Genomic DNA, 26,477 nt, shown 5'->3' with positions numbered 1-26,477 from the left:
AACAAATCAATGGCATGATTGACCCTGCCTTGGACCTCTGATGTTGACCAGCTGTGATTCTGGCCTTGAGAACAGCTGCCACCATAGATGTTAAGCAGGCTGACCTAGAGACACATGTAATGTCACATGTCATAGTGGTTCTGCTCTGCCTTCTGTTCCCAGAGGACTTTTCACCGGAGATTAGACACTTTGGAAGTCCTCTCAGAGTTTCTACTAATGGGTCCAACCTTTTTCCTGTGGCTCTGTTTCTCCTTACGTAGGAGGGAAAATAATGGTGATGTGGGGTGTCCATGATATTATTTTCACTGAGAGAGGTACCCTTGGAAGTGACAAAATGAAGGAATGATTGTTCCTAGAAAGTTGTCCACCGGCAGCCTGGGGAGTTACTCATTTTTATTTTTATTTATATATTTATTTAGTTAGTTAGTTAGTTGGTTAATTATTTTAAGATTTTTAAAATTTACTTGTCAGAGAGAGACAGTACAAGTTGGGGGAGGGACAGAGGAAGAGGGAGAAGCAGGCTTCCTGCTGAGCAGAGAGCCATATGCAAGACTTGATCCCAGGACCCTGGGATCATGACCTGAGCCAAAGGCAGAGAGGCTTAACCCACTGAGCCAACCAGGTGTCCCATTATTCATTTTTAATGTGAAAAGGAGCAGTGATGTATGGCCCATTCCCAAGGGCACATCCCAACAAGGCCTTCCTTTTGTACTTTGGGATCTCCTACAAAGGGACTCTTGCTTCCCCTGGTCACATAAGAACTACATGTGTGACTGGGAAATAGAAAAGAGCCTGTATGTTTTGAAAAAGGGAAAACTCACACAAGCAGGCTACTTGGCACTCTGGCTCCTGCTCATAATTGTCAGGACACCAGGATCAACATAGTATCACTGAATTCTGGTAATGAAATGTCTGCTCTCCCCACCACAGACCCCGTGGCCTGTCCAGAGAGATGCTCATTAAGTGAAAAGGCTGATAATTTATTCACTGCAGGGCCAGACATCAGCAGAGGATGCTTCTTCCCTGGGGAATAGCATGCCTTGCCTTTCCCCCCCAGTTCTCTACCTCCTGTCAATCCCCACCCCAAGCTGGGGCTCGTTACTCTCCCAGATAAAGCCCATTATGCAGGTCTCAGGAATTAGCACTTGTGCAGGAAGAGCCATACCCAGAGATTTCCAACCTCCCTTCCTGAAGTAGATATGGTCAGACAAGTAATGGTCTGAGATCCAGTGTGGCCTTCATTCTCACCAGCTTCTAGGATAGGGGTTCAACTTAGGGGGAAATCACCTTCACCTTGGAGAATCTGATGAAAGCTGTGGATATCCTTTCCAGAAAAATAAGTGCATGGTCACACAAAATTCAGCGCATACTTCCTGTAAGTCCAGAGGCCCCAGAAACCCTTCCTGTGCTAGATTATGTTCCATATATCTGGCTCCCTTGGAGATAGTTCTCTTCTGTTTGTGGGGAGCAATGATAGTAAAGCTAAGAGTAACATGGGTGGACATGTCTCGATGCTTTATTTGACATGAACAGCACCTTCAACTCACATGCACCTTCAACTCTTTGCCCATATAAATGTGCATCCTTCATGCCTCATGCAAAAGTCCCGAAAATTCATTTCTGGTCCTCCTTTCCCCTCTATTATCTGAGAACCTAAAGAACACTGCACCTCCAATGATAATGGTCATTTCCTTCTTACGTTAGATGTTTATTCTAAAGACCATTCCCAGGAAGTGGGGACCAGCCATATATGTTTCATTGCTGGTTGTCCCATAGTACCCATTATGGTCCTTTATACATAATGAGTGCTTAGTAAATGCTCCCTGGATGAATGGGTGGATGATGAATGGGTGTCCTTGCTTGGGGACTGTCCAGTCTGCCTGCAGCAGGATGCAGCTGGACATCGACAAACACCACCCACTTGGCCTTCCTTGCAGGCCTCATCACAGTTGCATCTTCCAAACACACCTACTCAGGGACACAGACGAGTCTGTCCCCACGAGGAAATTCTCCTCCCTCCCTTGCAATATGCTCAGGGGCCTTTGACATTTAACTCCAGAGTAATTTGTTTGTTTTCTCCCGAGTTGAAAATACCAACAAATGTCACCTGCCTTCGCTCCTCTCTCTTGACATGTGACTTTGATGGGCCAGAAGCTTGCAACACTAATTAGCATCTTGGGTGTCCATGAACTAAATGGGAGATGCAGAGCTCTGGGTAGGGATGATGTGGGTGTGGAGATGGTTCCTGCAGGAGAAGGGGAGCCCAGAGTTAGGAATGGAGGCGAAGATGCCTGCAGAGATGGGTGGTGGAGCAAGGAGATGGGAGAGGACAGTCCTTCTACCAGCACCGTCAAAGGGAAAGACGGCTTGCTGGCCTTGTGCCTCTCTCTGTCCTAGAAGACTTCTCCCCGTGGCCTATTGCATCCAGGCCAGCTGACTTCTGCCTACCACCTACATTTCTCAGGATGGAGCTGGGAGGCTACCTTATTATACTTTTTGGAAATCGTATCGGTTAGAAATAGATTTCATGGTGAGTGATAAAACAAAACAGGACAGAACAATAAAAGTGGCCTAAATGGGAATGACTTTTATTTTTCTCTTGTGTAAAAGTGCAGAGGAAGTTCTATATTTGAGTGAATAGCATTGCACCAGTGTTGATTTCCTGTTTTGACTATGCACTATGGGTAAGCAAGATGGGGAAAGGGAGGTGAACAGTCTATGGGAATTCTTACCATTTTTTAAAACTTCTTATGTATCTTAAACTATTTCAAAAAATATATAATTAAAACAAAACAAAACTACAGGGACTCCAGGGCTATGTGGTAATACCATGGTACCCAGGCTTCTTCTATTTTGTTGTTTTCTCTCCTCAACACATGACTACCAATTAGTGGACCAAGATACATACTCAAGCTCTATCTGTGCATCTACATTCCAGCTCTTAGTAAAGAGAAAAGGACAAAGAAGAGTGTGTTTTTTTTCTTTAAGGAAATCTCCAGGGTATCACCTTCTAGTGGCTTACTCACAGCCTATTGGCTAGAACTTGGTCATATGATCATACCTGGGTACAAAGAAGGCTGGGAACTGTAGTCTTTATTCTGCATGGCCTTTAGGGCAAATAACACCTGGGGATTCTTACTGGGAAAGAAGAGAATGGATATGAGAGGACAACCAGGAGTCTCTGTACTTGGAGGAAGAGCACAGTGCTGAGTGTTAAGGAAGACATGATTGATTTGATTGCCTTCCCAACTGTCCAACCTGACTTCCCCATTACCTCTCTCAATTACACCAAGAGGTTTCCCTCATTTCTTCCCTTTAGCAAGATAGACTCAGTTCCCCTTCCTTGGTCTACTGAGACAGCACCCCATCTCCTCGGCAGTTCTTGGGAATTTAAGCCAGAGGCATTCATTTTCCCTTGTTCTGCTGTCTGTCGGATGGCAGGAGGCACTTAGGTAATGTGAATTAGGAGAAATGATTAGACTCTCTCAGCCTCACAGTATCTCCAAATACCACGCCCATGAGTCAGAGGATAATGCCTAAAATTTCATTAGGGACTTAGTTCCTTGGTTGAGGTAGTACAGAATTCTTGTTTCACCTAATCAGACGTTAATATTTTAAACACTGATTTATTTGATCTTTTTGAGTGTTGTGGCAAAATAAAAATTCCAAAAGGTTAGAGCTGGAAGAGAATTCAGAGATCTCATTGCCCCCAAACACCCTTCCCTTTGTACATTTGAGGATGTTGAGGGGAGTAGGAGACTGTGGACAGATACAGTCATACCCTGTCAGGGGCAGCTCCCTTTTGCTTTCAAATTCCTTCTATTCTCCTGATTACCATAATAATAAGTTTTTCACCCTACTCTGGGCTGGAGGCTCCCTGAGGTGGGGTCTGGAGGGGAGCACTTTCTTGCTGAGTTCACCAAAGCCCAGGAGTTGCTGGAGAAACACAACGCTCGCTGCCTCAACAAATCCCTGAACCTCTTTCTCCCAGTGATAGCAGAGAAGTATGAGACCCTATTCCAAATCAGCAAGCCACCTGAATCCTGAGGGCCATGATATTGTGAATAAGAGAAGTCATTCACACTCCCTCCCACACTGGGATCCCTGGGAAGGACATTGCTCAGGGGCACCCCCCTCACCCCTCATCTGCTTATTCTCTAATACTGGGAGCATCCTGCTCTTTGACATGTCAGGTAGGGTCTCCCGGCTCTGAAACTCTGGGGTGAGCTCTCTCTCTCCCTCTAAAATAAATAAGTAAATAAATAAAATCTTTAAATTTAAAATAAGATGAAATGAAATGAAATAAAATAAAATAAAGTAAAATAAATAAAATATTCTCTAACCCCAGGTCCCCAGTTAGTGATAGTGTGTTTGTTTATGGTGTTGAAAAAGTTAGCCATGTTTGGGGGGAGAAGAGAGACTGGGCTGAGGCTTACTTCTGAGTCTCACTCCACATCCTAACATCACTGCAACTTTATTTATTTTTTAATTTTTTTTAAAGATTTATTTATTTTTGAGAGAGATTGAGAGCAAGCATATGTGCATGCGGAGAGGGCCAGGGACTTTAAGCAGAGTTCCCAGATGAGCATGGAGCCCAAAGTGGGGCAGGATCTCAGGAACCTGAGGTCATGACCTGAGCTGAAATGAAGAGTCAATGCTCAACCAAATGAGCCACCCAGGTGCCCCAACATCACTGCAATGATAAAGCTAATTAGTGCCCCTATTAGTTTCCTAGGGGAAACTGAGACACAAGGTGGAAATGTGCTTAGCCTGAGGTTAATGAGAAGTTCCATGAGGGTATTTACCCCTTGCAAAGAGGAAGTATAAATAGAGTGTTCCTGAAGAATTACTCTCATGGTGAAGAAAAGGAAGACTTTGTTACTAAGGAACCCTCGTCTGAGGGGGACACACAGCCCTGCGGTCAGGGATCCCCAGTCTGAGTGGGGAGACAGAGTCCTGCCCTTAGGACCCCAGTCTGAGGGGGAAACTCAGCCTGCCCTCAGGAAGCCCCAATCTGAGGCGGGAGACACAGCCCTGCCCTCAGGGAGCCCCAGTTTGAGGGGAGACAGTCCTGCCTCAAGGAACCCCTAAACAAGCGGACACAACTCTGCTTCTTTGTGAGTTTGGTTTGAGGAGGGAGGCGGGGTGGATTTTGCTTTTGTCTTCAGACTCATGCCCCCCACCCCTCTCCCTCTTCCCTCAGTGCTGGGTCTCTCCGTCTGGCCTTTCATAGATTGCAGCCTCCTAGAGAACAGAGAGGGTCTATTTACTCAGACTCTGTATGGAGCCCAGCACAGCAGGTGCTCAATAAATATTTATAGCTGCTAAGGATTTAGCACAATAAGTACACATAACCTCAGTGACAGAAGTGTAATGAGCATGGCACACCGCAGCTGTGCTGGCGGCCATTGGTGGTAAGGAGCAGGGAGAGAAGGAGTTACTAATGAAACAGAAGTGTCAGAGAGGAGGCTTGGAGGACCCTTCTTTTTTGTGGTCTCCACGGCGGGGAGTGAGCGGAAAGCACTCCAGGATCCCGAGCAGGTCTTCATTATGATTTTCTGGGTCTTAGGCACTTTGGCCTTTGAAGCCCCTTCACTAAAGAAAAAAAAAAATCTCTGCTTTTTCCTTGGGCCTTGAGGCATCCTATCCCCAAACTTCCCCCGGCCTAACCCTGGAAGGGGAGCAGCCGGACTGGAGGAGGATTCAAGTGTTGCTTCCTGACCCCAGCTTTACTTGCATTTACCTCTACCCACGTGACCTACCACAACAGAATTTCTTCAGCTACTGACAGAGATCCCCAGGGGTGCTGAATTCTGGAATACGTTTTACGTTTTCGCTTTTTATTTCAGTGGCAATCTCAGATCCATTCTTTACCAAAGATTCTTTTGAGAACAGCCGGTTGTGACTTAAAGACAGTCACAGAATAAGAATTATAATGGGTGACGCTGTTTGGCGAGTTCACTATGTGCTCAGCTCTGCCTAAGTGTTTTTTACATGGAGTGACCTAGTTAATCTTCACAACTCTATGAAATTATCCAGTTTCACAGGCAAGGAAACCCAGGCACTGAGAGGTCAAGCAGCTTGCCCATGATCACACACTTGTAACAGCCAGGATTCGAGTGCGTGTGGTGGCTGGATTCCACAGTCTGTGTGCTTCCCACTAGACCCCTTTTCTCGAAGTCAGGCTTCTTAGAACAGCACTTCTCCAACTGGGACTTCTGAAAGGGTCTTCCTTTGAAAGGTTTCTATAATTACTCAGCTTTGTTAAATACTGCTTTGACTCCCACAATACCTTGAATCTTTGTCTTTCTAGAATGTTCTCAGTAAGCTCACCAACCCTAGATGCTGAAACCCTACCCCCTACCATTTAAGGCTACAATTAGAGCTACCCCCTTCAAGAAGTGTTCCGTTGCTCTAGTTAGAAGGAATGTGTTCTGAAGACTCCCCATAGCATTTTGCCATTCCTCTCTCTACCTCAGTTTTCCCACCTCTAAAATGGGCAAATAGTATTACACTATCAAATGGTGTAGGTGAAATAACATGCAAAAGGGGCCAGACATACTGTGGACACTACCCGCCACCCCTGCTGGATTCCAGTTAGTCAGGTAAGTGTAAGCTCCTCCCCAGAAGAGGCGGAATGTCCTGTCCAGTTCTCTCCATCCCCATGTCTGCATGCCCATGAGCAGTGTGTGCTCAGCAGAAGCCCAGCTGAGTCCCGGCTGCTGAGTTCGGCAGGTCCCACATCTGAGGGGGGTGGAGGCTGTGGGGGTTAGTATGGAGGGTCGTAGGAGGGAGGAATTGGCTGCAGTGTTCCAGATCTCCAGACAGTCTCCAGGGCAGAGGACAAACGAGCAAAGAAGGAGAAGACAAAGAAGACAGGCAGAGGCAGAGTGAGAGGGGGAAGTGTGGAAGGTCATGGGAAGAAATGGGGACAGGAGGGAAAAAGAGATAAAGGGGAGAGATGAGTCTGAAAACTGAAAAAAAAAAAAAAAAGGAAAAAGAGAAACCTTGTGAGGTTTTCAGACTTGAAGACAGAGACATACCCCACACTTGAGGGGCTAGGGTGAGAGTGGACTAGTGTTAGGATGCTCATGGGGCCCGAGTCTCCATGCCCCTCCCCTCGCCAATCTCATTCAATGGGCTGGAAATAGACCTGAATAGATGATTGTTCCCCGCAACCGCACACAGATCCTAATTGCCCAGATGTGGAAACTGAGGCACAAAGAAGACAAGTGGCTTGCTGAGGACCAGGACGGGGCCAGGATGGGGACGGAGGGCCCAGAAGGTTCGCACATGCTCTTCCTGCTCTGCTAGTCTGTGCCTGTGAGTCAGGACGCTCACATTCCAACATGAAGAAAGACAATATTAGAGATGCAGAGAGCAAATCCCAGGGTAATGGAGCCTGGTGTTTGCAATAAAAATTTAAATGTGCCGTCCTGGTGGTGACAGTGACTTTTATCTGATCAGCCTGTCAGTGCTTAAGAAGGCCAGCTCTGTAAATGGCAAAACTAAATTGAATTCATATTTACTGCCCTTGAGTCTGTGGGGCTTACTGCTTTCAATGGATTAATCTATCCCTTCTCTTTCTCCTCTTCCTTCTTTTCGCTCCCCCCTCCCTCTTCCTCCTTGTTTTTCTTGCACTTCCAAGTGGCCTTATTATCTGCCAACTCCTTGGGAAAGTTGACAGCAGTGAAGGGCGCTCTCTCTGAGTGCAGACTCTTTTCCAAGTAAACTCTCCACAGCCCTGCCGTGTGGCCTAGGAGGCCGACCGGTGTGGACAGTGCCATGCAGGCCCCCTTGTCCTCTGGCTTCCTGGGTTTGGCTGCTGGAAGGTCCCAGCGGGAGGAGAGAGGGCAGTCTGAGAGAGAGGGGCTTACTTCCTTGGCCGACTCCCTCCCAGAGGGCAGCTGGTCCACGGCTGTGGCCTCTACTCAGGATCACAACTCCTGTTGGGCCACTCTGCTCCTGTGGCTGTGACAGGCCCGGGTTCCTGAAACTGCCCTCTGCCTTGGCCCCTCCGGGCCTGGGAGCAAAAGGGTAAAGGCCTCTCCTCTGTTACCAGTTCCCAGGCACTAGAACTGCCCAACCCTACCCACATCCATGTACACTGTCCCTTCACTAAACTTCCTTCAGGCAACTTTTCCACTCTGTCACCTGTTTCCTCCGAGGACCCCGAGTGATAATGCGTCTCCATCCCTGGTCCTCAGAACTGGGAGGACACGGGAGGGCGACACAGCGAGGGAACAACAGGAGGGCCTTGTTCATTTGCTTATTACAAAGTGGGAGGAAGCCTTTTTTTTTCTTTTATGGCTTTTTCTTATGCCTTATGTCTGCTAGGGAATCTGTGAGGGTTATCAAACAGCAAACGTAGCCACGACTGATTAGTCCTCTTGCTTTTGTATGTCACCTTGTAAGTCTAGGTTGGCCATTAGCTGAGGAGGATTCTGTTCCAGGGCCAAGGAAAGACCAGACAGACCTTGGAGGTGCAACACGGGGTTCTTTATGCCCACGTCCCACCTTGCGGTGAGCAGCCCTGGGCCCACAACCACAAACAGGCGAGATGAAACAGGCAAAAATAACTCCCATCAAGAAGCCAATTTGATTGTCTAAATTCTTTCTGTTTTAATAATCAGAGGTGTTATTAGGAGCCCAAGATTAAATATGCCATGCTTGATGTCCTAGCAAACACATAATAACAGGGCAGGATAATAACTGTAGGCCTTTGTAATGAGACCACCTCCTTCCCAGAGCAGCCTGGGAACTTTAATGATATCCCACCCCGGGCTGCTCAGCTGAAACCCTCTGCCTACCTGCTGGACGGGCCACTTCTGGGAGGACCGGCCCTCGTGGGGACCCTAAGAGTGGGGTGAGGAGAGGGAGCAGAAGGACACTGGTAACGCTAGCTCCCAGTTCCAGAGGGAGTACTGCGGGCAGATGCTGGCCATATAGGGATTAGACACAGCCCTGTCCACATGGAGCCCTGCTTGGAGGGGGGAGATACAGCCCTGCCCTTAGAGAACCCCAGTCTCAGGGAGGAGATACAGTCCTGCCTCAGGGAACCCCAGTCTGAGGGGAGACACAGCCCTGCCTCAGGGAGCCCCATTCTGAGGAAAGACACAGCCCTACCCTCAGGGAGCTCCAGTCTAAAGGGGAGCCATAGCCCTGGCCTCAGGGAACCCCGGTCTGAGGGGGAGACATAGTCCTGTCTTCGGGGAGGACAGTTTGAGGGAGACACAGTTTTACCCTCAGGGAGCCCCAGTTTGAAGGGGGAGACACAGCCCTGCCCTCAGGGAGCCCCAGTCTGAGGAGAGAGATTTAACTCCTATCTCCAGTGACCTTCAAGTCTGATATCCTAGTGAGATATCGACCCTATATTATGTTCTCCAGCTGGAGTAAACTTTAATGCTCTCTAGTCATGCCTACCCTGTAGCCTGGATGGCTTGAAGAAGAAAAGCCAATTTTAATTTTAGCCTGAGCCAAACATAATGAGGAGAGTAAATCATAGTGTGAACCTTCCCTAGCCAAATGGAAATGAGTTTTGGATTATCTGCCGTTTTGAATTATCCACCCCACTGCTCCTTTCATTAGCCCAGTCCCAGAGAGGACCACACACTGAGGTTACCCCCTGAACGTGGGGCCCAAGGAACAGTCAGGGTGCTTGGAGGCAGGGTGCTTTTGAGTCAGTGAACCCAGGGGTGCTCTGTGATTTCGAGCAGGGAAGGGTTCAGATGGCAAGAACTGAGTTCTTCGACATGAATCTGTTGTGGGTGTTGGGGGAGACTTTGGACAAGGGAGAAGGTACTGGAGAGGTCCTGGTGACTGGAAATGCCTCCCTATGTATCCATACCCTCCACATTCTCCCTCTGAGGTACAAATGGAGTGGTCCACCTGGCTTCTGGAGCAGGATGCTTGCTTGAGGCTCCAGGTGATAGCATCCAAAAGGTGCTCGAAATGGGGGCAGGGGGCATTTTAGAGAAGGAATCTTGAAAGTTGTGACTAAATCAAAGCAAAGATCTCTCTGTGTGAAACCAGAGCTCCCACACACTCACCTAAGGGCTGGAATAGAGGCTAACAGACAGGGACAGGGAGGAAGGTCAAGGCTTAAACTGATGCTGAGAGCTGCCAGTCCCGTGGGCTGTCTGTGTCCCCTAAGCAGGGACAGATCACAGGCAACCATGGAGATTAATGCATCTGTAGTTGACAACACGGCAGCAAAACAGCATTTGTTTCCATCAAAGCCGAACAAACAAGCTTGTTCCCTCTCCCCTCCTCACACACCATCGGCTCACGGGCAGCCTCATTCACATCCAGGCCCCCATTCGTAAAACCAGGCCCCCCTTCTCCCTCACAGCCCTCCATTCAGACCAACACAACCCGTTCACTCACTCACTCACTTGCTCACTCACCTCCATTCACAAAACACCCCCTCACTCACACAGGAGGCTCCTCCAGGCGCATGATCAGTCAGACGTGCCTGCTTCTTCACACACACACACACCTTTCCATTCACTTTGCAACCCTGGTATCGGCACTCCACATGTGTGTGCCCATGGGTCTCCCTCAGTCATACTCACTCACACACTGGCTCACAGCTGTCTTGAGACAAGAGGGGGAGTGCTCCACGGCCCTGGTGGTGAATACATTGGATGGAAAACAATTGCCATTCAACTCTTGCAACCAATCCTTTGTGTGGGAACTCAGGTCTCCTTCCTTCCCAGAGCTGCTAGGTTTTGTTTTGTTTTGTTTTGTTTTTGTCACTGATGAGAATGTGTGTGGTTTTCATATCATTTTTTAATTTCCACATGTGGGGCATTTCCACAGTGGCCCAACCTCGGTGGGTACCTCACACAATGAAAGTTATAATGAAGAAGTGGGCCTTGAGCTGGATTCCCCAGAAGTGGACTTGAAACAAGGATCTGAGTAGAAGTGGTTTATTTGGCGGGTGATTGTAGGTCTTGCGGGAAGAGGAGTGAGGGTGGGGAAGGGAAGACAGCCAAGCCAATGTGGGGTGTGAGAAGCAGAGGACTGCAAAGGCCATTGGGCTCACTGTCACCGGAGACCTCCAGGAGACTGAAGACCGTGCCTCAGAGTGATCTCACCAGTTGCGGGAGGGAGTTGAGGTACTTATCCTCCATTCCCTCTCCTGGGGAAGCTCTGGTTGGGCCTGCTGTCTAGGGCACTGCTTCTCCAGCATGCCTGGCCTGCCCCAGACAAGGGCGAGCGTGTTCCCCCTACAAGTCAGCATGCGCAGGGTGGCAAAGGTGCCAAGGGCTACAACTGGTCACGCGAGAGCACTCATTTTCTGTCAGTCGCTCATTCGTTTTCTCATCAGACATGTCTCCGATGCCTCCTCAGTGCCAGGTACCGAGTTTGCTACTGGGGATTCAGAGCTGAACAAAATACAGTCCCTGCCAAGAAGGGGTTCCCAGGTGAATGGGGTAGGAGAGAGCAAAACACATAATTACACTGCAGCACAATAAAACCTATCATGGATGCATTAACACAGAGGCCTAATGCTGTCACTGAGAACAGAGAGGAAGCAGCTCTGAGCTTAATAACTTATTTACAATAACAACTGCTTATCTTGCACAATAGAAGTTTAAACAGAGCGTAAATGGGCTCATTCTGCCCTTTTGATGTTTTCGGCATTATCCCCCCACCCACCCACCCACCCCTTTTTTTTTTTTTAACCTGTTGCCCATGCTGTCTTAGACCCCTGTTTTAAACAAGTTTATGCCAAAGTTTAGGGATTCAAGATGTGGCCTCTGCCTCCACGGTTTTGTTCTGTGTGCTGGCACAGAGAATGTTCTTGCCTGCTCTGTGTGAGTGTCTTCTGTAGCCAAGAAACTCTCGGAGGAGAAGGGGCTCCCTTGGGGATTCAGCTTCCCCTCTCTCTCTCTTTCTCTCTCACCTCCCTCTCTTTTGCTACCCCTTTCAAAGGAGAAGTTGTGACTCCAACATCAACATAGGAGATACTTGAGGTCAAGAGGCTGGGCCTCTCCCATCAGACTGGGAACACTGAGGTCTCAGGCTCTCTCTCTCTCCAGCACAGACTCATGAGGGTTGCTCCCTTCTTTTTTCTGAAGGTTCTAGAAGGATCTGCCTACAGGGCACCATCTGACAGGGAGCTGGAGAAATCAGCTGTCTTGTGTTAATTCATTTTCTTATCCCTAGAAGGAGCACCAGTCTGTTACATCCTGAGGGGACCTGGTTGGTGGAGGTACTGGAGATGGGGCTGAAAGGGCCAGAAGCCTCGCCCTGGAGCCAAACACAGGGCTGGGGGCAGGGCCCCCACCTGCCAACTCCAAGACCAGAAAAGCAGCCCCCTCAGCTCTTGTCTGGAAGTTTCCTTTCCCTATCCCCTGGCTCCAGAACCGGTCCCTCCAGGGCTCGCCTTGAGTGGTCTGACTTATGGGGAGCAGCAAGGGCTCCAGGAGGGCAAGTCTGGAAAGAAGGCGCAGGCAGCCGCCTCTCCTGACAGATCTGAACCCCTCCCACTTTTATTAATTCACACTTTCCTGGCTGGGAGCACCCTGGAGGGGCCATTTCTTTTTACCTGAAGCCGAGACAGGCATCTTACTTGATTTACAGGCTCTAGGGGCGGGTGGCTCCTTGGCTGGTTGCTAAGGTATCTTTTAAATGGAAATCAGGGTGGAGAGATATCACATATATCGTGCCAGCCATCTGCTGAATGTTGCCTCTTCTGTCTGGAACAACTCGAGGTGCTTCTGACAGGGAGGCAGGGCCCAGGGGCTGGAGGGAGTGGGGAGGAAAGTCTGTGGTCTCACCATGGAGGCAACGAACGGGAACTTTCCTTTTCTGCCGCCATGTCCATTAGTTTTCTGCTTTCGGTCCTTGCCTTTCTTTTTCCCCTTTGTTTTAAATATAAAATCCCATCTGGAGACTCCGATTACAAACCATCAGCCCTAGTTCCACACGCTATATTTATTGCCAGTATATTTAAGTGTGTGTGTGCATGCGTGTGTGTGTGTGTGCACGTGTGCCTGTGTGTGTGTGTGTGTGTGTGTGTGTGTGTGTGTGTGTGTGGATCACCACCGTGAGGCCTGACAGGTGGGTCTTTCTGAGCCAGTTAGGCCCCTGCTTCTGAGAACAACATCCCTAAGCAGGAAATGCAAGTGCCCAAATTTAGTCAAACAGCTTGGCCGTCACAGGTTATGAAGAATCCCATGGTGGCAGCAGCCACTTCCTCCCTGTACACCACGCACGTGGAAGCCTCTGGGCTGTGGGGTTGGGTGGGGGGGAGGGGTGTCTGCTTTCCTCCAAGGACAGCCTAGAGCCAGAGAGTCACAGTTCTCTGGGTAATTGGGAGACCTTGGGCTGGTCCAAACCTCTTTGAACTTCATTTTCTAGTGGTTGAAATGGGGATAGCAATGCTCAAGGTCACAAGGTATGGGAGGGTATGTTGTTTACTGTGCAAGGCTGTCCAACGAAGGGGCCCTCCAAATGCCCTGCAGGGGCACCTGTTCCTAACTGCACACGAGTACCTTATGGACCAGGGGCAGCTATCACCTCGCAGAGCATCTGGGAAATCACCTGAAGAAACCCAGAGAGGGAAGAGACACTGTTTCTGCTTAGAGACACGCAGGTTCTTGTGAGCACCGCAGATCCAGGGAAGAGTGTTTATCCTCCTCTCCGGGATCCTCTGCCTGCCTCTCCAGGCAGCCCCCTCCCTTCCCTTCCCCTAGCCCAGGCTCATAGACATTCTGAGCAGACGAGCTCTTACTCCTCTGCAGATGGATTCCTTTGCATGAAGGCTGATGTTGACATTTGATACCAGCATCCATTTCACAGCCTCGCTTCTGATCCCTATGGACCTCTCTCAGCTTTGCCCACAAATAATCCCGGAGCCCCTCCTGCCTGCTTTCATCCACTCCTTTGTTCCTGAGACTGGACCTCTATTCCTAATCTCCACCTCTCCTTGCTCCTCTCTGCCACCTCCCCCATCAGACATATTTAGGAGAACCGAGTTGCCCCTTCCAGCTCAACTCCCTGCTCAGGAGAGGGAGCCCCCACTCTGGGCGTGCACTAATTATGCGCACCTACACGTTCCCCTTGCCTCCCTCCCAACCTGGGCTTTAAGCTGCTTTTTGTTTGGTTGTGAGAGTCATATATTAAGTGACAGTTCTCAGAATACAATTTTAATTAAGATTCAATAGTCACTTCTCTGTCAGTAATCTTCCATGCTGATGACTTAAAATATATTTACCCAGTTTTATTATGTCACAGCTTTGAATTCATTAGACGTCTGTTAATCCTTAACAAACTTTAAAAAAGCAATTTCCAAGGACAAAACTGTTTGAAACAATGAGCCCCGCGCAGGGTGTGCACCCTGGAGTGTCCCAGGCTTCCCTGCTTGCTGTCGCTGCTGCCCTCGAGCAGAGGGCGGGTGACTGGACGGAGGACAGCCAGCCCCAGAGGATGCTGTAGGATGGGGCAGTCTGCCCACCGTGCGCTGATGCAGCCCAGACGGCTAGCATTCCCAGCGGGAGAGGCTGGGGGAGGATCTGGAGGGACAAACCACAGAGAGCTCAGGCCACAAGCATGTTTGGCCCTGGGCTCCTAGGAACTTGATAAGCCCTCCCATTTCCTTGTGCAGCATGATGTGAAAATGCTGGATGTGCATCTTGGCCTTTGGTCACTTCAGTGTTTAGGCGAGAGTTGTAAGGAGGATGACTTTCTCTCGGGGCCCTAGGCTTTCAGCATCGTAACCCCCGCCCCGGACACATACGCACCACACACACATATGCACACGCACGGCTGCCTCCCACTTAACTAGGGAGGGACATCCCTTGATCCCCAGTAGGTAGAGGGAACACCGTTCACTTCTACTTAAGAAGATGCAGTAGCCAGAGGAACAGGGACTTCCTGACTGTAGGACCAGAGTGAGTCATGCTGGGAAGGGCAGCTGATACTTGACAGAAGATGCTTCTGAAGTTTTTTTGCCGTGACCACACCTCTCCATAAAGTGGTTTTCTCAGCTGATCAACCAAATGAACCCTGAACAGGGTTAATACAGGCCTCAGAAACTCAGTGACAATGCCAGAAACTCCCTTGGCTCAGTTACTACTTCATTTTCATTTAATTGATATTTACTGGGCACTTGCTAGAAGTTGGGTGTGGTGCTAGGCCCTGGGGATACAGTGAGGGGCGGACAGGGTAGCTAAGTTCTCTGCCTTTTGGCGTTTACAGTCTAAGAAGGCAGATAGATACAAAAGGAAGGCATTATAATTAAAAGCGCAGTGAGCACTCTGTAGGACAAGTATAGAATAAGGGACAAAACAGCAGCAGAGCTGAATTTGGTCCAGGTTGTGCGGAGGCTTCCTGGAGTAGGTGATGTGGAAGCCATCAAGATGTGGGGGGAGAAGAGGAACTTGGCCAGGCAGGAGTGGAGGGAGGGAGCGAGGCCAGCAAGAGACCAGAGTGTGTTGGCAGTCTTGGAGGAAGATTGAGCATTGCGTTTATAAGTGAGAGATGCTGAGCCTCGCTGGGAGGTGAAAAGCAACGGAACGGAGAGTGGTAAGAGATAAATAAACCTGAGTAGTGGCATGGCCAGCCCCTTGCAAAAATGTGTCCTTATGCTAAAAAAAAAAAAATAAGAAGAGGGTCAATGCAGATGGAGAAGATTCCTGTTTGTTTTGCCAGGGTCCCAGCTAAGTAAGGACCTGAAAGACCTGAGCGCCTTTGAGCACAGAGACAGTGGCAGGCAGAAAGCTTCCGCATGTGGACACCTCTGGGTTGGATATTCCTGGTAGGACCTAGGTCAGGGTGGCCAGGACCCCTCCGGGCTGTGAGAACAAGGATTGGCAGGGTGGGTTGTGGCTCAGAAGAGCCCAGAGCATTACTGTGTAGAATTAGGCACATTGGCAAGGGCTTTTAATGACGGTGATTGTAATGAAGATAAAGAGGGGGAAAAAAATCCACCACAACAGAGGTTAGTAAACTTTTTCCAGAAAGGGCAAGACAGTAAATACTTTTGGCTTTGGCAGTCACATGATATCTGCTGTAACTACTCCCTTTTGCCACTGTAGCGCGCACACACACACAAACACACACATACACGCCATATCTGTAGACGATATGCAAATAAATGAGCACGGCCGTGTTCTAATAAAACTTTATTTCCAAAAACAGGTGGCAGGCTAGACTTGGCCCTCCACTGTAATTAGCCACCACCTGCTCCACAGTGCTGTCCAATAGGATACCCGATAGCCACATATGACCAAGGAGCACTTGAAATGTGCTCTCAGTGTTAAAGACATACCCAATTTTGAAGACTTAGTATGAATAAAAGAATGTTAAATATCTCATTGATAATTGTATGTATTGCTTACATGTGAAAGCAATATTTTGAATATAGTGGTTTAAATAAAATACATTAAAATTTATTTCACTTCTTTCCCTTTTTATATGCCCATGAGAAAAATTTAAGTTACATTTAATGGCTAGTAATCATCTTTCTATCGGACAGGGCTGATCAGAAACAACACTTTATCCAGATGCAATACAGATTTAGTCTCTGACAGTAAGGGGTCTTAGGTGGGGGATTTACCCTGAAAGATGCAATAATGCAATTCGTATCTTCACCATAAAGTCGTATCTGATTGGAATAAGTTTTTAAATTTGCTTTATATCCTTTTAAATCTGCCAGGTGTTTTTTTTCTGCACTTGTGCTTCTCAAACTGGGAGCTCTGGAGCCCTACTTCCTCCAGATATTAACGATGGCTGCTTCTAAAAAGGAATATCTTTAGCTTAAAAGGAGGGAAGCAATGCAGAATTAAACACTAATCCATTTTCTTTACTGCGGCAGAATTCCTCAACCCTTCTGTACTTGCTAATGCATACAGAGCTTTTGCAAGAGCAAGAAAAAGCAGGCAGCGCGTCCCCAACTCCGTGGCCTCAGAAGGCCTTCCTCGGCAGCACGTTGTTCTGAGAGAAGCCACCCAACCGGTGTGCAGGATTCTCAAACGTCCAACCCCATTGATGTTTTTAGCACCACATAAATAGAACTAAGTTAGTACAACATGGAATAGTGAGAAAACTGTAAGATTCGGAGGCACAAAGACCTGAGCCAGAGTCCATTCCTCCCTTCCCTAGATATCCATTCATGCAAAAGCACCAACTAGGTACAAGCCAGAGCCTCATGCCCTGAGTATGTGGTGGTGAATAAAAACAAGTCTCCTCATCCTGGGGTTTTGTTGCCAGTATAGAAGACAAGCAATACACAAGATGAAACAAATATACAGTAAGGTAGATCACGATGAGTTCCCAGAAGTGAACACAAAGCAGGAAAGAGGGACATGCACCATTGGGGTGGGGCCTCGGGGAGAAGGTGACTTTTGAGTGAACACTGGAAGGAGGCGGTTCAGGGTGGACGAGTCCTCATCTACATACACAGATAAGCCCTTCCTTGTGAAAGCCGTTCCCAAAGCCCAAATGAGATGATGTGCATGGAGGTCTGGGCAGAGGACCCGGCACATACAGGGTGCTCAGAAGAAGTTCATGCCTTTGCTTCCAGCCTCACCCCCTTCTCCACTTCCCTGAACTCCCGAAGCTTTATCCACCATGTAGATTGTCCATGCGGAAACTTACCTACTTCCCTAATTACCCTGACATCTCCAGGGGGCCAGCTCTCTCCTTGTCCATGTCCTTGTTCCTTATGAATGTTGGTCCAGTTTGATTTCAGGCCAAGTCAAAGTGCTTCAAAATACATTCAGAACACACTTTTCGAATCTGATGATTATCAGATGAACCACTGGTATGGAATCATCCCTCCATTCATTCAACACATTTATGGAGCACCTACTGTGTTCTGGGCACTGTGCTAGATGTGTGGGATATAGCAATTAACAAAACAGACAAAAGAACCTTCCATTGTAGAGCTGACATTCCAGTGGGGGAGATAGGAAATATTCCATAAACATAGTTAATAAGCAAATTACATAGTCTGTTAGAAGGTGATAAGAGCTAAGGCAAAAAAAAAAAAAAAAAAAAAAAGAAATAGAACTATATTAGCGGGATCGATTGACAGAAGAGATAAGACCTTACAGGAGCACAGGCCCTTCTCTGCTGCTCCAAAAGGCAGGGGTTAGGGTGACAGGTGAAGCCCTGGTAGGGCATTAGAAAGTTTCCTCTTAACCCTGACCCTGTGTCCCTCCCTTCCAGGCACCACAGCCTGAGTGACCAGACCATGGAGACCCTGCTTGGTGGCCTGCTGGCGTTTGGCATGGCGTTTGCCGTGGTCGACGCCTGCCCCAAGTACTGCGTCTGCCAGAACCTGTCTGAGTCACTGGGGACCCTCTGCCCTTCCAAGGGGCTGCTCTTCGTGCCTCCTGACATTGACCGGCGGACAGTGGAGCTGCGTCTGGGTGGCAACTTCATCATCCACATTGGCCGCCAGGACTTCGCCAACATGACGGGGCTGGTGGACCTGACCCTGTCAAGGAACACCATCAGCCACATCCAGCCCTTCTCCTTCCTGGACCTCGAGAGCCTCCGTTCTCTGCACCTCGACAGCAACCGGCTGCCCAGCCTTGGGGAGGACACCCTGCGGGGCCTGGTCAACCTGCAGCACCTCATTGTGAACAACAACCAGCTGGGTGGCATTGCCGATGAGGCCTTCGAGGACTTCCTGCTCACACTGGAAGACCTGGACCTCTCCTACAACAACCTCCATGGCCTGCCCTGGGGCTCCGTGCGGCGCATGGTCAACCTCCACCAGCTGAGCCTGGACCACAACCTGCTGGACCACATCGCCGAGGGCACCTTTGCTGACCTGCAGAAGCTGGCTCGCCTCGATCTCACGTCCAACCGGCTGCAGAAGCTGCCCCCAGACCCCATCTTTGCCCGCTCCCAGGCCTCTGCCTTGACCGCCACGCCCTTTGCTCCACCCTTGTCCTTCAGTTTTGGGGGGAACCCGCTTCACTGCAATTGCGAGCTGCTCTGGCTGCGGAGGCTGGAACGGGACGATGACCTGGAGACCTGCGGCTCCCCGGGGGGCCTCAAGGGCCGCTACTTCTGGCATGTGCGTGAGGAGGAGTTTGTGTGCGAGCCACCTCTCATCACCCAGCACACACACAAGCTGCTGGTTCTGGAGGGCCAAGCGGCCACACTCAAGTGCAAGGCCATTGGGGACCCCAGCCCCCTCATCCACTGGGTTGCCCCCGATGACCGCCTGGTGGGGAACTCCTCAAGGACCGCTGTGTATGACAATGGCACCCTGGACATCTTTATCACCACGTCTCAGGACAGCGGCGCCTTCACCTGCATCGCAGCCAACGCTGCTGGGGAGGCCACAGCCATGGTAGAGGTCTCCATCGTCCAGCTGCCACACCTCAGCAACAGCACCAGCCGTACCGCTCCCCCTAAGTCCCGCCTTTCGGACATCACGGGCTCCAGCAAGACCAGCAGGGGAGGTGGAGGCAGTGGGGGCGGGGAGCCTCCCAAAAGCCCCCCGGAACGTGCTGTGCTTGTGTCCGATGTGACGACCACCTCGGCCCTGGTCAAGTGGTCAGTCAGCAAGTCAGCGCCCCGCGTGAAGATGTACCAGCTCCAGTACAATTGCTCTGACGATGAGGTACTGATCTACAGGTGAGCCGGGGTGGCCGCGGGGCAGGGAACTGTATGGCTGGGGAAGGAGGAGGCACTGGGGAGGGTTTTGAACTTTTCCAACCCATGCCCCTTCTCCCAGAGGTGCCTGGGGAAGTCGTAGGGTGAGCTGTGCCCACGGTGCAGGTAAGAGGACATGGAAAGCACATCGACTCAAGTGTAGGAAGAAAGGAACTCTGTGGGTAGCCCCAACAGATGTGTATATAGGAGGACCAAGCCCCCCGGGGCGTGGCTCTGGCAGGTGGGCATGTGGCCATGAGCCTGCAAAGAGTGGATCTGGCCTTCACCTGGACGTGCATGTAGCCATGCTTCAAGCTTAAGGTCAGGAAGAGTAGAATTGGGATCACAGCCCTGCCACTTGATAGTCATTTAATTCTCCCGGCCTGCCTGTTTGTCCCCACCTGTATAATGGAGACAATGTGTACCTTAGTCTGGACACTTGATTGCAGGTGATGGAACCCAATCCAAACTGACTGAAGAAAGAGAAAGGGGAAAGGGAGAGGTAGGGTGTTGGCTCATGTAGTATTAAAGTCAGGAAGCTGCTCCAAGCTCAGCCAGATCAAAGGCCTTCCCACAACATCCTGTGTTTTTAGACTTTCTTACCTTCCCTAAGCTCTACTTTCTTCTGGTTGGTCTCCCCCCGCCCCACACACACACAGTCTCTTCCGTCTGAGCAGCCCTCCAGGGAGGAGAGCGTCCTTTTGTTCCACTCCCAGCCAGTGCCACAGGAGCCTGGATGAGCTCTGATTGGCAAAAGCAGGTCACAGAAGCCTGGATATTACAGGTGGGGTCATCCTGTCCAACCCCCCCCAACCCCATGCTGGCATCTCTGGGCACCAATCTCCTTTATCTGAAAACAGAGATAATGATGTTGACCTTGTAAATTTATGGTGAGGACCAAGGGGTCATTTCCTGGGCCTGGTAGAGAGGGAGGTTAAGACTAAAAAGCGGCCCCAGAATCACCTCCGTCTTTCAGAGGGAGGAGCTCACAGAGTGATAGCTCCAGGCCCCAGGGTCCAGGCTCCCACCCGGATGAGTTCCTGTCTCAGCCAGCTTCAGTTTGCGGTAAACATGAAGCACATGGCCAAGAATCTCACGCTCAAGAAATGCCTGGTTTCTTTGGAAATCCTCTTTTTTCTTTTATGCTTTTATTTTATTTTATTTTTTCAGAGGGAGAGAGAGGGTACTGGAGAGTAAGTTGGGTCCAGAGAGAGGGAGAGAGAGAATCTTAGGCCAGCTCCATGCGGGGTCTGATGCGGGGTTTGAGCTAATGATCCTGAGATCATGACCTGAGCTGAAATCCAGAGTCAGACGCTTAGCCGATTGAGCACCCAAGTGCCCCTTTTTTATGCACTCAAAATGATTATTCTGAGAAGTGATCCCATAGGCTTCATAGACACACAAAGGGTCCCTGGTGCAGGAGCAGTCAAGAGCACTGAGAGTTCTTCTGGCTCTGATCTCAGCTGGTGAGTCTCTGGGTGGAAATGTGTGAGGGAGAAGAGCTCATAAGGAAGGCATTCATTCCACAAATGGAGTCCCTGAGACTGGGGTGCATCATGGAAACCGGTGGAAACCAGGGCACTTCCCTGGTCTGGCATACGTTTGGTTTGTCTGGAGAGCAGCTTCGCCTCTCCAGATGTACATAAAGCAGCATTAAAACCTAAATTAAATGTTTGCACACACACACATATAAAGAGATCTATAGATATATCATTAAGCCTAAATATACATGTATGTATTTTTCTAATTATAAAAGTAATAGTCACTGTAGAAAATTTGGAAAGTAAAGAAAATGACAAAGAGAGGGGCATCTAGGTGGCTCAGTTTGTTAAGTGTCCAGCTCTTGGTATTGGCTCAGGTCATGATTTCAGGGTCGTGAGATCGAGCCCTGTGTCCAGCTTTGTGCTCAGAGCAGAGTCTACTTGGGATTCTCTCTACTTCTCCCTCTGCCTTGACCAACAAATAAATAAATCTTAAAAAAAAAAAAAAAAAAGGAAAGAAAATGACAAAGAGAGAAATAAGAATTATCTGTAACCTCACCAAAGTTTATCAGAGGTATTTGGCTTCTCAGTTTTATTTCAATTCAGAACAATATTTATGGTCAGTCTAGTTTGTATTTCTTAATTCTTTGCACATTATAGCTTGCTTAGTTCCCATGGTAGTAAAATGTTTTTCACTTCTCTGCACCACAATTTCTGTACCAGTCTTCTACTGTTGAACATTTAGGTTGTTTCTCATTTTGAACATTGGAAGTAACGCCTCGATGGATCATTGTACCTAAATATATCTGTGCAAGTTCAGTGATTTCCTTAGCTTATTTTTCTAAGGGTTGAATTACTGGTTTAATGAGTAAATTATAATCTTTATACATTGCATGTAAATATTTACTGACCCCCCCCCACACCGGTGGAAGGCGACAGCGCCCATTTCGACCACACCTTTGCCAATGACTGAATATATAATCAAGTTCATCTCTGCCAATTTTATAGGTGAGAAATGGAACTTGTTTTAATTTGCATTTCTCTGATAACTTGTGAGGTTGACCTTTGGGAAATAAGTATATTTCTTCAATTGTGAATTTATTATATGGTCTTGACTTTGATAAAAAGTGTAAAAGTGAAATGCTACCTGTTCTGAGGCTCGCACAGGCAAAGGGCGGAGGGAAGACAGTGCAGTGGGTGATGGGGCAAGCAGGGCTGTTGGTGTTCAGATAGCAGCATGCCTAAATGGTGCCCCTCCCTGGGGGCCCCAGAAACCCAGCCTGGGGCATAGGAGGGGCTGGAGTTTGGCTCCTGATGTCTCTCAAGACAGAATTCCAGCGACTTACATTCGGTGGTTCAGAACCTGGAGACACTAGGTTCATGAAAGTAAATGAAATGAGAGCATCAGAAACCTTGGAATTAAAAAAAATAATAATAATTCAAACACAAAAACAAAAGCAAACCCTGCTGACTTCCTCTGAGGGCCGTCACAGGGACAGTAGGAGACAGAGCTCAGAAGCTCAATACTGTGAGTGCGCAGCTCGTGTTGGAGGTACACGCATCATTATCATTATTATTAGTAAAAGTAATAGTGATGGTGAGAGGAAGACCATTATCTTGCCTGCCGAGCTTGGGGGAGGAAACGGAAGAGGAGGGTTAAATACACAATTCAGTCTGAGTTCCAAAATCTTAGAGAAAACGTTCAGAGTGAGACTAAGCAGATGGCGGGAACGGCGATGGCGGGTCACCGTCTTTGCCGGCTTACTGCATCTGACCCGTCGCTCAAGCGCAGAGTCTGAAGTAGAAATGGCCCAGAGAACCAGAAAGCTCTCCCCCAGAAAGAAGCAGGCGGGATTTGAACCCAGGCCTTCTGGAGTCCGCGCCTAGACCCAGCTCTGTGGTGGAGCCGCCCAGCGCCCCGACAGCGACTCTGGCTCTAGAGATACAGGGCACCGAAATAGGCAACGGAACTTTTAGAAAATGAACTGGGGCTGCACAGTGGCTTCTGACATGCGCAGAGTTGAGCCTGAAAGTGTACACAAGAAGGGAAGAAAGGCCCAGAGCGGAAGAGGAGGAGGCGTGTGCGCTGTGCGGAGTGAGCCAAAGGCAGCCCAACGGGGCTTTTGAATCCGTGTTGGTAGCAAAAAGGAAAAATGACAACAGCCTGCTGGATGGGAAGGAGTTTGCAGTGAGACTAGACGGGAGCGTACAGGCCCGCCTGGCCATTTCGGATGGGCCCCCGCCCTCGGGGCTGGGAGCGCAGGGACAGCAGGGAGGGCGCGTATTTGCGCTAAGAGCTTCCTCGAGCTGGGCACTATTATAGCAAGGGCTTTATGCGGACCAACTCATTTAGTGTTTACTATGCCCGAGAGGGGAGAGCTATGCTTATTCCACTTTCCATTTAAGAAGCTTGTCCAGGGTGTGTTACAGGGGCAAGGAGCGGAGACAGAGTTAGGATCCAGGCAATCCAGGAAGGGCAAGACCTATACTACTGAGAAGGAATAGAAGAATGTGGGTGGGTCCTGGTCCCCAGGCCCCCAGGGTCCAGTCCCAGAGTAAAGGAAGGGGTAGATGAGGTTCCCGAGCTGTGGGCGTGGTCCTGAGGCAGCACGGACAGAAAGAGAAGCGCCTCAGATGGGAAAAGGGCGGATATTCTGCTTTTCCAAGAATAGACTGAGTAAAGCATAGGATGCTAGGCTGGGCATGGAGTCCCTGCCAAATTCTAGAAAGGATTTCACAACAGATGGTGGTAAGCCCTCAGAAAAGAATGCTGATTGCCAGGGCCCAGCATGGGTTCACAAGGAGAAAATCCTGCCCCATTGCTGATCTGTCTTCAGGAGACACTGTGGACACCGCGGCTCAGACAGGCATGTCTCCCCATCATTCTTGAGGGCAGCACCTCTCTGTGGGCATCCTCCTCCTACAGCGATTCTCCACTGGATCCCACCCCCATGGGTCCCCATGGGGAAGAGGATCCGAATCTTGGGGGATGCTAAGTACCCTTGGAAAATGTCCTAGGAGTTTCCACTGGCTGTGACTCACTACCATAAACAGAGCTTATTACAATTTTACAGGACATTTGACAAAATCTCACTTTGTGTTTGGGACAAAATGGAGAAATGCGTGCTGGTGAAATGCACTTGAAACTGGTCATGGAACCAGACTGATACACTGATGTGAACGCACAAGGAAGCCTCTGCCTTGTGCTTCCTCTGCTTCTGTCCCCGTTTCTGTGCTGCTCGATTCATTTTCCTATTGTCGTGGATAATGACACAGAAAATGTGTATTCCCTTCCCTCTGGTTCAAGGACTCAACTGAACAAGCACAAGGTGGGGGAAATCCGGCTTGACTGGAGTTTTGTGTGGCCTAGGCTCTGAGTTTTCATTGATCTCAAGGCCATTACACCTACAAAGTGATGGAACTGCTGAGACTCCGATCATTTTTGGTTGTGTTAACAGGAGGAAAATGCTCAGCTCGTGTGAGATTCTGATTCTAACCACTGAATCATTCAAGCCAGCTGGAGCAGAGCCGTGGAATGTTTGATACAGGACGGCGTGGTCTTAAGAGTCATTTTACTAACTGCAGTGTGTCCAGAGATCAACTGATGAGAATGGGATTCTGGAAGCTCATGGGAGATGGAGGAAGGTTAACTTGGAGATGAGGTGACTCAGAAAAGAAGACCTACCTCCCTTAACTTATTCAAAAAGTTTAGGAGCAGAAGAGCGGAAAACACATGAACACATGCACATATGAAAGTGGGCATCAGCTCATTACAAGGGAAAGGTCCAACAGCAACAGCCTTACATACCTCTGTCATTATTCTCCATGTGGCCGTGAAATTTGGTTTTGTATCTTTCTTTCTCTCCAGCATGTGCTTTCCATGAGTACTCATCTTTGTACTCCCAGCTCCTAGTAAGTCCTGGCCCACCACAGCTACTGGGTCAATGCTCGATGTACTTAACAGAATGGAAATGAGCATCAGGGCTGCCCAACAGCAGAATAAGTAAGAGCTTCCACAAAGTAGTGAGTTGCCCATGCCGGAAAGGTTGAAGCCGAACTTGGTTGAACAGGGACACTGAGGGGGCAGCCTGACTTTAGGCAGATATGGAAACATTTGGCTTACATGATCCCAGCCCTGATGGTCTCTTATTCTGTGCAAGACCTTTATAATCTCATGATTGAGGCAATACAGTTATTACTCTTGCTAAATCCACCTGCTTTTACCAGCTGGGTCTGATAATCTAACATCTTACCTCCCAGAGTTAGGGTGCCCTCTGTCATAGAGGTTTGAGCTCCAGGGCCCTAAGGTCACAGACAGGGACTTTGGAAGGGGCTCAGATTGTCCAACCAGAACAGGACATGAATCATCAAGAGGTCATCATTGATCTACATCTGGGGCCATGGGGAGCTGTGAGCAGTTTCTGAAAACATCAGGTTCTATTTCACATACCAGGAAGGGGAAAGCAGCCATAGGTAACCCCAAATCATGGATAACTCAGGATTTGAATTTGACTATGAAATAGGGTCTTGCTCTTTTATCAGATAATTAGCTCCTAATTATCTAATGGTACTTGCTGACCTCCAAGGCATTTGTCCTCCCTGCTTACACATGGCTGAGCCCTGCAGGGGCCTGGCATGTTTCCCACGTGACTGGTGAGGACCAACTCTCCCATCTCTCTGCCCCAGAGCCTGTCCTTTCAGTAAGTGGCCGGCATTAATGAGGACAGTGTCAGAGCAAGGAGGGGTCACAAGGGGAAGAGGGAGGGTGGGAGAAGAGGAGTCAGAAAACGGGGGGCCTCCCTTCCGCCTGGAGAAGACAGCAACCCGTCCCGGCTCAGGCTCATCCCTGGTGTGACATGGAAAGTTAAGTGACCTGCATGTCATTATCAGCCCAAGTGACATTCACAAACACTTGTCTCCAAGAGTCATCAAGAACATCTGTCACTAGGCATGATGTTGGAACCGTCCCCAGGAGGGCTAGGGGAACAGTAAGCGTGCTTCTAAAGCACAGTGTGGAATTAGCCAGGATGCAGTCTTGCCTTTCCCTTGCTTATTATGCTGTGGTCGTCCATAAGTAGGGCAAGTGATGGATTATGAGGAGACACACTGAAGTTGGGGGATGATAACAGCCATTCCATGTCCCACTCCTGCAGGGTCTGCAGGGGTCTGCAGGCCCCCCTTTCCATGTTGTCTTCTTCATGAATGTCAGACATCACAGCATCCCCCATCCTGGGAAGACTGGACGACCCCACTGAATTTTGAAGTGCTAAGGAGGGGGGCACCTTCTGCTGTTGCTCTGCCTTCCATCTCAGGAACGGATAAGAGGCACAGTTTGGTCAGGTCCCACCCCATCAGGATCTTATCAGTCAA

The 26,477-nt window shown here is 49.2% G+C and overlaps 1 protein-coding gene across 2 annotated transcripts in view; it reads left to right on the top strand.

The window, feature by feature from the left end:
• Nucleotides 1-26,477, top strand: part of LRFN2 (leucine rich repeat and fibronectin type III domain containing 2) — a 174,848-nt gene that overhangs the window by 115,855 nt on the left and 32,516 nt on the right. Inside the window, exons 2-3 of one of the 2 annotated variants that reach the window (XM_032339852.1) lie at nt 18,184-19,608; nt 24,566-24,723. In XM_032339852.1, the coding sequence (XP_032195743.1) occupies nt 18,209-19,608; nt 24,566-24,650 (1,485 nt within the window). In that variant the 5' untranslated portion in view covers nt 18,184-18,208 and the 3' untranslated portion in view covers nt 24,651-24,723. Of the gene's footprint in view, nt 1-18,183; nt 19,609-24,565; nt 24,724-26,477 lie in introns of those variants that run through there. The other variant, XM_032339851.1, reaches the window with a different exon arrangement.

This window comes from Mustela erminea, chromosome 4 (assembly GCF_009829155.1).
Source record: "Mustela erminea isolate mMusErm1 chromosome 4, mMusErm1.Pri, whole genome shotgun sequence".
NCBI lineage: Eukaryota > Metazoa > Chordata > Mammalia > Carnivora > Mustelidae > Mustela > Mustela erminea.
The sequence above is the reverse complement of the archived record's forward strand: the minus strand, read 5'-3'. Positions and strand labels throughout refer to the sequence as shown.